Source organism: Mirounga angustirostris, unplaced genomic scaffold, assembly GCF_029215605.1.
Source record: "Mirounga angustirostris isolate CCGP_5_RB_7025 unplaced genomic scaffold, mMirAng1.0.hap1 SCAF_12, whole genome shotgun sequence".
NCBI classification, from domain to species: domain Eukaryota; kingdom Metazoa; phylum Chordata; class Mammalia; order Carnivora; family Phocidae; genus Mirounga; species Mirounga angustirostris.
Genome location: NW_026991720.1, coordinates 100,878,589 through 100,892,350, shown reverse-complemented (window position 1 = coordinate 100,892,350; position 13,762 = coordinate 100,878,589). Strand labels below are relative to the sequence as shown.

Below are 13,762 nucleotides of genomic sequence, written 5' to 3'. Positions count from 1 at the left end.
CCAACTCTGCGGACTGGGAAAGGGACCAGTGAGGGGAGACTCGGGATGCACAGAACTCCTCTAAATTCCCAAAGGAAAAGATGGTGGTTTTTTCCCAGCTTGAAGTGGATTCTTGGCAAGATGTTCTAGTGATGATGGAGTAGACGAGTGATGGGCTCACGGATGAGGGATGCACTGGGTTCCTAGGTGGGAGCCGGCAAACATGGTAGGCAAAGGGTGCGTTTGTTTTCTCTGTCCCTCATCTGAGTAACTGGTACTGAGTGCCCACTATCGTGCCAGGAACAGGGCACAGCACTGGGGTATAGTCAGGTAGGAGGGGCAAGCACCAAGCATGTGGCACTGATTATTCCAGAAGTTAGAGCTGTGATTTGATACTAAGGGAGCTGGCAGGAGCTGTGAGAGGGGAAGCCAGTCCAGCCCGTGAACTGAGGGGGACTTTCCGAGGGTTCGTGCTTCACGCATGCACGTGTGGGATGAGTGGGGGTAGCTGGTAAAACAGGGGGCAGGGTTTGTGAGGGCCCTGAGGGTCACTGCTCTGGTGGCTTCTCAGGACAGGCTTCGCTGTGTGCCCCCTGCAGAAAGAAACGGTCACCTGGTAGATCCGAACGGGGCAGAAGGATCACACGCCAAGGGTCAGCGCAGCCGGGACTGACCCGTCTGCACCTCTGAAATAGTCCACTCTAACCAAAACCTTGTTCAGGTTCACAGAACGAGCAGCCCAAACCTGGCGTGTGATGGAGTTCTGGCTCACGCTGGGTTTCCTGTTCTGACACAAGTCACTGTTCCCGGCCATGGGAACGTGGCTTCTCTGACCCTCCAGGGAAGACACCTTTTGGCCTGGAGGAAAGAGGTATGCTGCCACTGTTGGTTTCTGTTCTGGCGTGGGGGCCTCCTGGGCATTTACGGTGACAGCGTCACCTGTCTGATCATGTCTCATGGGGTCCACGGTCAAGGCCAAGCGTCATGACATGCACGTGGTCGGCATCAGTCCATTCCTGCACTGGAAGAATGTGCCCACACGGAGCCGGGCTCAGCAGCACCCACCCAGTTCAGGCCCAGGGTAAGTCACGACATCTGCGCCCCACTAGCCTGTCTGTGGGATGGAAGCCACAGCCTTCACACCCAGGAAGGTGACAGGGCTAGGACTGTCTGGGCCTGGAGGAGAGCCAGGGCACACAAGGAAGTGTCTCTGAGGCCTTCATCACGTCCCTAACCTGGCGAGAAGATCCCACGGTCAACAACCGACTCCACACCCTCTTTCCGGCTGAGAGCCCACAAGGGTGCAGACACTGCCTCGTTCACTCTTCTGTCATGAGCAGGACCATGGGCCCTGGACCCTGGGGGTTTCTCAGGAAATGCTTGCAGAGTGGATGGTTGGATTTGTGAGTGTTTTAAATATAAGCACAGATGCAGAGGGTGCTTGGAGTTCATTCCAGGCTCCCGAAAGAATGCATTTAAAACAGACCAGTGAGGGCTGTCAGATGCAGACAGGCTCCCCATTACTATGAGTGTGGGATGGAGTTGGGGAAGGAAGTGGGTGCTGGGCCGTCCATCTGAGCCCTGCACTCAGGCAGAGCAGGTGCACTCCTGAAGAAGGACCCGCAGACAGAGTGGGACTGCAAATGCTCTGATCTGGAGCTGGAAATTTCTCTGACCACCACAAACACAGAGGCAGAGAAATTATCTCATTACGATAATTTGCCATCACACTGTGAAGGCAAATGTACTTTTAATTGCCTTGAAAAATGCCAGGCATTTTTTTTTTTTTTAATAGACTCCATGCCCAGCATGGAGACCTGCACAGGGCTTGAACTCAGGACCCTGCGATCAAGACCTGAGCAGAGATCAAGAGTCAGACGCTGAACTGACTGAGCCAGGTCCACACCCCAATGCCACTCATTTTTACGGTGATTGTTCCTTATGTGTCAAACCGACCCTTTGGTATTTTACCATAAGTAGCATCCCTGCCAAAGCAAATCTTGTATGCTACAGGTGGTGGGGAGGCGATCATCTGAGTTTTAGCCCCAAACGTCCTGCCTCTCTGAGAATCCTCCCAGAATGCCTGAGCACCCCAGTTAGGAGGAGGTTGGACTGACAACTGGAGGAGGGGAGCCAGTAGACTTATGCATGGGAGCCCCTCACACCAACCCTGGGAAGGCCAGTAACATCCCTCGGGTCCACGAAGTCCTCCCAGCCACACCCGACCTGGAGCCCTCACTGAACACCCAGGAGCTGGTGAAGGAGAATCTGCACATGCTGCATGCCCAGGGAGCTCAGCCCACTCTGTGTGGACCCCAGAGCCCTGCAGTTATCACATCTTCCTCAAGGTTCTATGACTCTAACAGCCCAGAAGGTAAAAGGAAGCAGAAGAAGCAATAAGAAGCAAAGCACAAATGATCTGAGATTCACCTGCCATAACATATACCCCAGAGCACATTTGTGGCAAAGCCAACGGAGATCCTCATGGTCCCTGCTGAGCAGAGAAGCGCCATCTAACCTGGCTTGTGAGAAAAATACATAGGCGGGCACGTGGACCATCCAGTGCCTGCCTGTCCTTCAAGGTCCCATCTCCATCAGCCAGTCTTATGTGATTCTGAGAGGCAGAGTACAAGGGGGTGAAGGGGTCCCGGGGTCACTGAGTGGAGCAGTGACCTAGTCCTGTACGTTCAGCCCTGAGGTCATCCACGCACACGGCAGCGCAGTTGGGTAGAGCGGTGATAGAGAGCAAAGGGACATGGTCCCCCGTGTCACACTCGTCCTGGTCACTTTCGCCCAAGGGCGTCTTGTAAACTGTTCAGGCCATCAAAGTCTCAGCCGTGCCATATAAGCACGTATTGCACAGACCTTCCCAGGATGGATAAGGCGGTCACAACACTTCTACTCATCCAAGAAACAATCAACATGAAGGCTTCTGAATGCCATTCGAAGCAGCAGAAAGAAAGCAGGGATCGTGAGCGAGAACAGCCTGGCCTCGACCCCTGGCCGGAACCTGCAGCAACCCTGCTCCTGAGCTTCGGTCCAGATGCTCGCGGTCCCAGCTGTGCCACCCCAACGCCCACCTGGCCCCTTCTGGTCCTGGTCCTCCTCTCCTCACTGTCCCCATCCCCACCTCCTTTCTCGCGGCACAACTTCTTGCCCCTCCACACAACTCTCAAACTTGTTCTTTTTCTTTCTTTCCAGAAGGCACGAGCGTGAGGGTCAGGCTTGCTGTGGTCTGCCACCTCCTAGCTGTGCAACCTCAGGCAAGCTTTTCACCTCTCGGGGCCCAGGCTCCTTGGACAGGGTAACAGCTCTTCTGGAAAGATCCAGAAATCCGTCAATGCACTGGCATATGTAAGAAACAGGTATGGTCTGTGGTCATAAAACAAGTATGTTCAGCATTACCTGAAATAGAGTAGAGGCGCGGCTGACATAGCTAATTAGTTCCGATCTGAAGGTGAAGTCATTTGGCAAACACTTGAAAATCGCAGCTCCGCGGCTCACCTCCCACCCCGCCCCCAAATCTGAATCAGGGCGGAGATGTCAGGTGGATTTCACTCTGAGAACCTCAAACTCGTACCCCAGGATCAGTGGGGCCATTGGGCCTGACAGCCGATGTCTGGGGTCCCTCCCGGGGGCCACACGCATGCACACAGCCGGGAATGCCTCCCTGTCACACAGGGACAAGCCCTGGGGGTGACCTGCGAGCAGGGGAGCCGCCAGGCGGTGGGGGGTCAGGCTGTGAGTGCACTGGGTAACACCGCTGGGCATCTCTGGGCCTGAGTGAGGACTGCCCATCATGTCCTGGGCTTGCTGTCTGCAGGGAGGGGGTCTTCTCCCTGCTCCTCTGCTTCCACAGGCTCCCGGGGGGTGGGGGACAGCCGGAGAGCCATCTGCCTTCTCAGCAGCACCAGCAGCTCTGCCCTGTCTCGAGGGCCACCTGCTCTCCCACAGCGGATACCTGCTTCCGAGCACCTTCTGTGCCCTAACTGAGCCCTGTCTGCACCCGGTCCTGTGGGACCAAGGCCAAACCACTCGGGTTGTCTGAGCCTCATTCACTTCCCATATGCACTGAGGATCATCTGAGTACTGACCTCTTGAGGTCCATGTCAAAACAGGAGCTTAGCATCTGGAGATCGTCTCCTGGGAAATAATACCTGTCACCAGCCTCCCTGTCATTAGCAGAACTCCCCAAACCCACCAGAAATGGGCAGGGGCAGAGAATCAATCCACGGGCGGAGAAACGGATCCCAGAACCCACGTGGCCCGAGAGTCCTTGAGTCTGGGAGTCCCACCGTGGTCGTGGCGCAAACCCCACTGCTTTGGGGAACGTGAGGGTGACAAATGTGCGGACCAGCGTAAGACCACATGCAAGTAGGAGCCGCAGAACCAGGGCGCGTGCGCTCTGCCCAACGGGCTTCAGATTCAATCACTTCAAACATAATGCTAGCCAAAACAAACAAACAAACAGAAATTGTGCTGAGAGCCTCAACCCAGGCTGAGGGCCACGAGGGTGACATGGGCTCTCTACAGGACGCGGCTTAGATGCCCCGTGCACCACAGTCAGAGTGGGTGGCTGAGATGCAGTTAGGGGTTACCCGTGTGGGGGGACCCCCTGCATCCCCAGGAGCTAGTCTGTGGGCCGACCCCCCACCCGCTGAGGGCCATCTCCTCTGGTCCCTGGGGTAAGGGACGCGGGCTGTCAGCCACCCCTCCCCGCGGCTGTCTCCCTGCCGTGTGGCTCCTTGCTGACCCCCTGCTGGCCCCACATGAACGCTCACATGGTCACGTACTGTCACCTTTCTCAATCTCGCGGCCCCCGTGCCGGAACGGATGGCGTCCATCAGGGCCTGCCTGGCTTGGGCGGGGTTGCCTGAGCTGGACCTGGCCGCCATCCTGGATGTGGAGGGAGCCTGGGTGGCCGGAGGCGGTGGGGGCGGGGCGGGCAGGGGCTGAAGGCCAAGGTCACGGAGTCCTGGCGGCTCTGATGACTGCTCGGCGTCCCGGAAGCTCCGCAGCTCCTCGGAGGCGAAGGATGACACCTGGAGATGACATGGTTCAATGACAAGGTCCCTGAGGGCCTTCTGGAGGGGCCACCCGCCCACGGCCTCACTTAGCCCGCAGCAAGCCCGGGAGGTGTGCGAGCTCGCTGCCTGAGTTCCCCAACCGGCGACGGATGGCGGGGCGCGGGGTGCCTTCTGAGAACTCCCTGACCTCCTGCCTCGCCTTGGCAGGTGAGGACAGACCCGGAGGCCATCCACACCACTCTGACCAGTTGTCGGGGAGTAAAATACCCATCACGCGATTCCTCGGATTCTGCGACTGGAAGCTGGAGGACGCGGTCCTGCCCCTCAGCTCCGGCCCTCCTGGGCTCCCGAGGCCATGCCAGATCAGTGCCAGAGGACCAGCAACTTTGCCCCCCAGGAGAGACAGCCCTGCAGCCACACTGGGTGCCCGAGAACTCAGGAAACGCTCCGTGCCAGGTGGGCAGGTAGGAAGGGAGGAGGACCGCTCCCGGATGCCTGGCCTCTCCCACGCAAGGGCTGCCCCTCTGCGCCAGCCTCAGCGGTCCTGGGTTGCCCACCCTGAGGGTGGCCTAGCAGATGCTTAGGACACGGGAGGGCTGCCCCGGCTTCTGTGGCACCCACGTGGGGCGCTCCGGGGAGTGGCTGTGCGCGCCCATCCTGCCACGGAAGGCCCTTCTCTTACCTTCCGCAGGCTGCAGGCACCGCTGTGCCCTCGGATGGCGGACAGCAGTGCAGAGCGCTCGCCCGCGGTCTCCGTGTAGGACGGCTTCCTGGGCCCTCCCTCGGAGGTGTCTGCTGCAATCTAGAATATTCACAGTGTCGACACACGTCACCCGGAAGGAGAAGTGCTAAGTAGGACAGCCTCAGAGCAAAAGCACTACCTGTCAGTTGAGGGCTCTAGGATGGATTATACAGCCCCGTGTTAGAAGGAAGAATGTTTTTGCATGGAACCGTAGCGACTTAAGATTGCAGATTGACCTGAGAGCCTCTAACAAGCAAAGGGCAGGTGTGCGGGCTCCCGGTTATGGCTGCTGGCTTTCTGCTCTCCTGACAGTGCTCTGCCTCAGTTCCTCATCTATAAAATGAAGCAGATGGCTCCCAATGCCGAGCGTTGGTGCTGAGTGCCTGGCTAGGGAGGCAGTTCCTAAACTGTCCCTATTGCTACTCAACAATGACAGTATGAGCTGCCGGAGATGCAGGAACGTCAGGCAGGAGTGGTCCTGGCCTGAGTCTTCCCTGACTCACACCTTCGTTCACGAACCGGTCAGGGATGATCCACCCCTACCTCTCCGCTCCCTTGGGCCCAGATGTGGACACTTGATTGTCGACATCTTTCCCCAGGAGAGTCAGGGCCTTAAAGGCAGTGGGGACAACCCCAAACCCGTTTTTGTCTCTTTCGTGGTTCTAAATCCCCTAAGGCAGTGAGACGAAGAAACTCCTGGTGGAAATTAACCCCGAGCATCCCGCTCAGTGTTCCGCCGGCCCTGCCCCTCCCCCGCGTGGGTGTGGAAGGGGAGCCTGCGCCCTAAAGACAGGTACCCGGCCGCTCACCTTGCGAAGCCCGTCCTTCCCTCCCGCCGAGTGGATGGCTTCCATGAGAGCACTGTGCAGCGATGTGTCTTTTGTTGCTGGCCTCTGGACCACGGGTCGGAATTTCTTCTTTGGCCCAAAGATGCTGGGGGACGGCGTACCGTCGGTCTCGTGTACCTCTGCGCACGACAAACTGGGCTTTTCCTCCTGTTGTAGGGGCTCCTGTCCGGCATGGTTATTCATGCCGGACCCTCTCGGAGACTGAGGGGGCTCGGCGTGGATGGGGCCCCACCTGGAGCCGTCCACCAGGGTCCTGCCAGGAGTCTGATCATCTCCCGAGCGGGCAGGCAGGGGGTTTGTACCATCCAGCGTGCATGTGGGGGCAGATGCTGAGCCGGTCCTGGGGTTGCTGGTGCTTTGCCTTCCACTGAGGCTCCAGCTCTGCGTCACAGAAACGTGATCCCTCTGGGAAGCTGGGACGGGCGGCACATAGGGACTTCTGTGGACGCCAGCAGGATAGTCTGGAGCAGACAGCTTTCCAGGAGGGCTGCTGACCTGCGCTCTGGGCTGGGCTCCCACCGCCGAGGCTCCCCCATAGGTACGGGAGCGTGTGTCTGAGTACGGGCTGGGGGCTGTGCCGTCTGTCCTAGCGGGAGGCTGTCCAGCCAGCTCTGGCGCTCCGCCTTCCCGGGTCTCCTCGGCATGGCCGTGCTTCCTCACCAGGCCGGTGTGGGCTTTCTGGGGCCCTATCCGCTTGGCAATGGCAGAGGCCACATACTGACTGGACGTTCTTCTCTGAGGCTTGAGAAATGGGACTTCCGTGGCGTTCCCTGCTGGCACTTTGATGTGACAAGGGGCAGCCGTGGGTGGCCGGCTTCTGCCCTCCTCCAGATGTCCCCCCCCTTCTTGGCGGGCAGACTGCTGTGGGGGTGACGTCACTTTGGGGTCTGGGAAGGTGGGCTCTGTTCGGAGTCTGTTTTCTTGAGACTGTGGCTTCCCTGGTGTGGCGGGAGTGGGGGTCCTCTTGGTGAAGCCCTCTGTGGGCTGGCCAAAGTGTTTCTGTAGGGAGTTGGACCTCCAGAATTCTTTGACTTTTCCAATGGGCTGGGTTTCCAAGTCGAGGGCGGACGGCGACAGGGCTATGGTCTTGCCCCTGTCGGCATGGGGACTCACCAGATTCCCTAGCTCATCAATCTTAATGGCACCTGTTGAGAGCGACACTCCTCTGTCATAACACCTCATCTCTGACTTCGGAGGGACAATCTTATACGTCGTGAGGCCATATTTAAGTCCATAACTCCCCCCTGGGCTTTGGCCCCGTTGATACCAGGATGGTGGTGCTGAGCCACTACTCACACCCTCACCTTCCTTGTCCCTCACTGGCTGTGACCTCGCCGTCTTGCTGGCCTGCGTCTTCCCACCGAGAGCAGAGGCAGGCTCCTCGCCACTCAGCTCTGCATCTGGGCCGTGCGGGGGAAACGCTGCCGCAGTCACCTTGGGCTCCATCTTATTCAGATTCACAGCCTCACAGGGGTTGGACGAGGCGGGTTTGCGTTCTTCCCCGATGTCGTGGGGAGGAGCGGGTGCGTTGGGCACTTCTGCCCTCCTTCCACGCTGCTGGCTGTTCTCCTCCTGACGTGGCGCTGGGGGGGCTTCCCTGCCCACGATGCCCCCTAGACCAGCATTGTTGTTTTGATTGGAAGACAACCCCGAATCCACAGGGTCATCTGAAACCTCTCCGATGAAGGTGACTGGGATTGTGTCCTCATCACACTCGGGGATGGTGGCTCCTGGCGTGCAGTGAGGGGACACGCCATTCACAGAGCCGGTTGGCAGGCTGCAGTCTTCAGGGCTCTCTTCCAGTTCTGCAAAGAAGGATGAACACAAGTCACAGATTGGCATCGCTGGCATGATTCCCAAGCCAATTACTTAGTGTAATCACACCCTGGCTTTGATTTTCCTGAGGTTATTTTTGGGTAAGTTATTTACATACATTTTAAAGTGCCATTCCAATTCATCACCTGCACATGCCTGGGACCCAAGTCTCAACTCTGATGGCTCGATGGAGAAGCTCTGCACAGCCGCGATATCTCAAGGTAAGGCATTCAGGTACCACATTTTGCCCCCTGGAAACGCTGTCTCAGCGCGGAACACGGAGGTGAGTTTTGGGTTTTGACCTTCAGCTTACTTGTGTTCTTCGGAAGCACCACAAACCACATGGGGTGATGTGCTCACGCCTTAACTTCTTAAGAGGGAGATGACTAACTGGGCACCTCAGAATTAGCCCTAAGGGATGCAGCCGCTCACATGGTCATAGCCAGAGGGACACAGGATGACCGATTCAGCCTTTTCAACTCTGTCCAGTACATCTGAGGACTGAAGGCCGACAGGCGAGTAGACTGTGGATCAGTTCTGCAGTCTGTTTCCTTCTGGTTTCTGTTTGAAGGCATGGCCAACACCTACTTTCTAGATTACTATCAGCGTGTGCCTTTGTTTGAGAGATTCCTTGGTTGTCTACTGAGATCATCTGCATCTGCTTTGGCCTTAGAGTATCATCTCCCCAAAACCTATCCGTACAACAGCAAGCGCTCCACCATAAACGGGTTCACGGCTGAGGCGGTGCGTACTGAATTTCCCTTTGAGATACGCCAAACATCAGCAAGCAAAGGGGTGGAAGTCTTAGGGAACCTGTTCGCCTCTGTCACCCAGCGTTTCCCAAGCTGTGCTCACCGGCCCGCCCCTCACACCCAGGCTTTCTTCAGACGGAACTGGGTTTCTCCCACCGAACTTTCCTTCAGGGAGCCATGCCAAGCATGGCCAGAAAAAGACCACCACCGGAGTCTACCGCCACACAACATTAATACTGTAGCAGGACGGAGGGTTGCGCTCACCTTCCAGCTCCTCATCCAGTTCCTCAAGGGTTTTCTGGAACTGCCCGGTGAGAAACAGGTCTTCATCACCACTGGAGGTTATAGCGGCTTTAGGTCTAGGGAAGACCAGAGAGAAAGGAAGGGCATTCATTTCTCTTATTCTTTATTTCTCTACTCTCTTCTGGAAGTACCCGAGGAAGGCACAACGCACAGCCGAGTTCATGCAGTTCTGTCCTCACGGGGTCCTGCTGCCCTCGGGGTTGCAGGGACATAGTCCGGGTGTGCATGCATGTGCGTGCATGTGTGTGTGTGCGTGCATGCGCGCGTGTGTGCATGCGTGTGCGTGCATGTGCGCGTGTGTGCATGCGTGTGCGCGTGCATGCATGCACATGCACGTGTGACCGGCAGCAACAACTACAACCACAGGGACCGTGATAACCGTCCCCCCGAGACTGGACGAAGCCCCTCCCAGAGACGGCTGCCCCTGTCCTGCTCCAGGTGCGGCCTGCACAGCCAGTCTCCAGACACAGGGCTTCTGCACAAATTATCTTGTTATAACCCTTACAAGCAATTTTAAGGCAGGCAGTATTCTCGTTGTTTACAGATAGGAAACCAGGTGCCGAGAGACTAATGGATCCGCCCAAGGTCACATGGGCTCCAAACCCTGGGGGAGAGCCGGCCACGTCTGGTGTCCCGTGGCACACTGTGGCCCCCGCCACCTGATGTCAACCCGCCTGCTGAGGGGAGCCAGAACTCGCCTTATTTGCGTCACTCGGACAATAGCGTCCACAGGACGTCTAATGCCAAAACGATTTCAATGCAGCCTTTGCAAGGGCTCTTGTCTCTGTTCTCGCTGCGTAGAGAACAGAGACATGTCGAGGGCAATTGTCTAGCTTCAGTGGAAGCTGAAGGTCTTTTCCACTGATTGTTAAAATTGAGGACCAATTTCCATCCTTGCTACTCAGGCCCAGATAATGATGCATGAAATATGCTTTCCACAATCCTCACTTACATAGCAGAGTTTGTGTTCTGATAAATGAGTCTTTCTTACTTGGTGGCTGTGTCTTTTTGGGAGCCAGGAAGCGGCTTCCAGATTAGTCTCAGCTAATGTCCTCTGACAAGCCGGACAAAAGGGGCTGGTTGTGTGTGCCTGTGGGCCAATTAATGAGGACCAAACAGAGCAAAGCCTCCCTTTCCTACTACTGTTGCTTGGATGCATTTTCTTAAAGTTGTGCTTTTCTCTTTCATGGACCGTGATGGTTTAAATACATTTAATTTACATAGTTAACAAAATATGTGGCAGAGAAAAAAGATGCATAGTGCTATATAAAATCGTATTCGAAACTGAAAATGGTACTTTTATAATGTTTGCTCTTCATTTGGGATGCTTAAAGCCCAGCTAAACAAAATTCTGCATGCACTTCTGCTTCAAAGTACTTGCTTTTACTTCAAAGCATGCTAAACCACATCACTCTATGAGAACAGAGTGATATTAATGAGAGTTAAAAAGCAGTTTAAAGTAAAAATCCCACTAATGCTATTGTTTTATAAATGTTAAACTAGAAACAAGTCATTGCAAGCTGATGAAATGCGGTGAGCTGAGACCCTCACACTTGTTGCTACCGGAGAGGAATGGAAATGCATATTGAGAAACAAAAACATTGCTTTAACTTTGTAAGAACCTTGGTTCACGAGTCTCCTTTGGTAATTTGTCTTAAGGAAATGATCCTATAGCAAGCGAAACAAAAACACAACAGTGTTTGTCGAATTTATGAGAGGAATTAAAAAATATCCAGCAACACTGCACGTTGATTTCAAAGGGCGCTAAAATCAGTCGATTTTGGAGTCTATGTGGAGAAGAAGATCAATACTTACGGCAGCATGTTATGTGAAGAAATCAAGACATATGTACAGGAGGAACATGATGATCTAGAAACAGCACGCACCCATGGACAAGGGTGGTAGAAATTTAGACAACCACCACCAACCACTGGGATTTGTTGAAATGAATGAACTACAGTGAGTATTTTATCCTTTTTGTCTAGAAGTATGCTCATTTTGGTACAAAACAGCTTGAAGGATAGGCAATCTTTTATATATTTTTAAAGATTTTATTTATTAGAGAGAGAGACAGCAGGGGGAGGGGCAGAGGGAGAGAGAGAGAATCCCAAGCCGACTCCACACTGAGTGCAGAGCCCGACGTGGGGCTCGATTCCACGACACTGAGATCATGACCTGAGCCGAAATCGAGACTTGGTCGCTTAATGGACTGAGCCACCCAGGCCCCCCGATAGGCAATATTTTAAATGGCCAAATTTAAAATAATCCTTTGGGCCCTTCTGACAATGAATGCGAATTCTTTTTTTACAAAGTCGTTCACATTTTTGTGATACGATGCACGATTTGCATAGCACATTATGTTTACAATTTTATTTTGTTATCAGTGCTTACCAAACCCAGTGAGTAGCTGTCAGCCTGACAACCATAGAGGGTGGCAGAGACAAGGACTTCACCATCTTCCTCAGGGCCAGGCCCCAGCCTGAGCTGCCCCCCTAAAAAGTCATCGGTAGCCAAACCCCAAGGGCCTGGGGGTCCTCAGCTGTTCCCCACCTTTCCACAGTCCAAGCCTTCTTGCGGAAGTCTGGGGACCCTACACTGAGTCCAATCCCTCCTGCTTCTGCTCTCTTGCACCCCCTTTCCTCTGCCTGCCTCGGTGACACTGCACAGAATCCCCGATGCTGTCACTCAGTCCCGTTCCATCTCTACCCGCCTTGCACCTCACATGGCTCTCTGACCACATCCTCCGATGTGGGCCTGGTTTGTTGGGGCCCTGCCTACCCAAGGGGACAGAGCGGACACATGATGGGAGCCTCCAGCCTGGGAGGGAGGGTCTGTCCAGGGTCCTTGGCTGGGCTGTTGTTCCCAAGGCTGCTGACCCACTTGGGCTCCTGCAGCTGCCTCCTCTTCTGATACAATGCAGAGGGGTCCCTGCGCTCTGGGCCCTGGGCTTCTCGCCAATGGATTTTTTGGCAAAAGTCAAAGCCAACGTCAACGTATCTATTTTGCTGGGCAATGTAAAATTTCACGAGGGAGAGATTTAGCGGTATCTGCTTTTCCTTCCTCATCCACCGCTATCTACTTGCCCCCAAAGGGTTAGCCATGGATTGTGACTATTCCTCTGTCCCTGCAAAAACCAGTCCGAAGCACTTCGTCCCTGAGCTTGGAGGTCAGCATTCTGTGGGCTTAGCAGGAGAGCCCGAGATGTGTCCCTGGAGTCGATAGCTGGCAAGAAGCGTCCGCTTCTTTGTAGCTGAAAGTAAACGCGCACAGATGTTCCTCTCCCGGGCACCTTCCGCACCCCCAACGTACACCCCAGTCTTCAGATAGGTTTTGTGTTGACAGTCTGTTTTGGCCTAAGACCAAGAAAAACGAAGAGCAAACAAACACAGCGCAGACATTCTGATACCGGGTTGTACATGCTGAATAAACACGACCAGCAGCATTTTCTCACACTGAGTGTGGCTGCAGAGAACACAGCTTGCAGCCAACTGCTGTGTCCGGCGTGAGGGATGAAGGGCAGGGGGCGAGGGCATCAGGGTAACCGAGCCCCCCATCTGGCCCATGGCACGGCCTCGCCAGCTTCTGGTGAAAGGACACTTGGGAGCAGTCGTGTCGAATCAGCCCTCGGATAAATAAGTTTTGGTTTTTTGTTGTCATTTTATATGAGAAAGAATAAAAGAGTATGGGCTGATTCTGATCCATTCAGGCCTGTGAGGTCATTTTTCTCTCTCTCTCTCTTTTCTAAGATTTTATTTATTTGAGAGAGAGAGAGAGAAAGCAGGAGCAGGGGGAGGGGCAGAGGGAGAGAGAGAAGCAGACTCCCCGCTGAGCAGGGGGCCATCCCAGGACCCTGAGATCATGACCTGAGCTGAAGGCAGACGCTTAACCGACTGAGCCACCCAGCTGCCCCGGTCATTTCTCTTTTTGATGTAGCTAAAAGAGTTTTCTTTAAGTAATTTACCCAATGGCAGAATTAAAAAATAAAAAAAGTGTGAGGGTAAAAAAAAGGTCCCTTTCAGGTAGTGATTCAATTTGCTGATGACAACCAAACCGACTCATGCATTTTCAAAACAATTACTCGATAAACGAAAGGCAAGAAGCTTGGGAAAATCTACAGTTGATGACAGTCATTTGTGCTCAACTTCCCAGCCCATTTAACAGCGCTCCTGTATTTACAGAGCTTCAGAGTTCTAGAATCACCGTGTCCCCTAAAAATAGAATAGGAGCCACATGTGTAATTTAAAATCTCGTTAAAAAAAAAAAAAAAAGAAAAAAGAGAAGAAAAATAGGTGAGAT

The 13,762-nt window shown here is 54.5% G+C and overlaps 1 protein-coding gene across 2 annotated transcripts in view; it reads right to left on the bottom strand.

Moving 5' to 3' along the window:
• Positions 1–13,762, bottom strand: part of COBL (cordon-bleu WH2 repeat protein) — a 279,617-nt gene that overhangs the window by 15,809 nt on the left and 250,046 nt on the right. For both annotated transcript variants that reach the window (XM_064575461.1, XM_064575462.1), the window contains 4 exons: positions 9,428–9,522; positions 6,558–8,401; positions 5,689–5,808; positions 4,761–5,021 (listed from right to left, as the gene is read on the bottom strand). In XM_064575461.1, the coding sequence (XP_064431531.1) occupies positions 4,761–5,021; positions 5,689–5,808; positions 6,558–8,401; positions 9,428–9,522 (2,320 nt within the window). The remainder of the gene's footprint in view (positions 1–4,760; positions 5,022–5,688; positions 5,809–6,557; positions 8,402–9,427; positions 9,523–13,762) is intronic.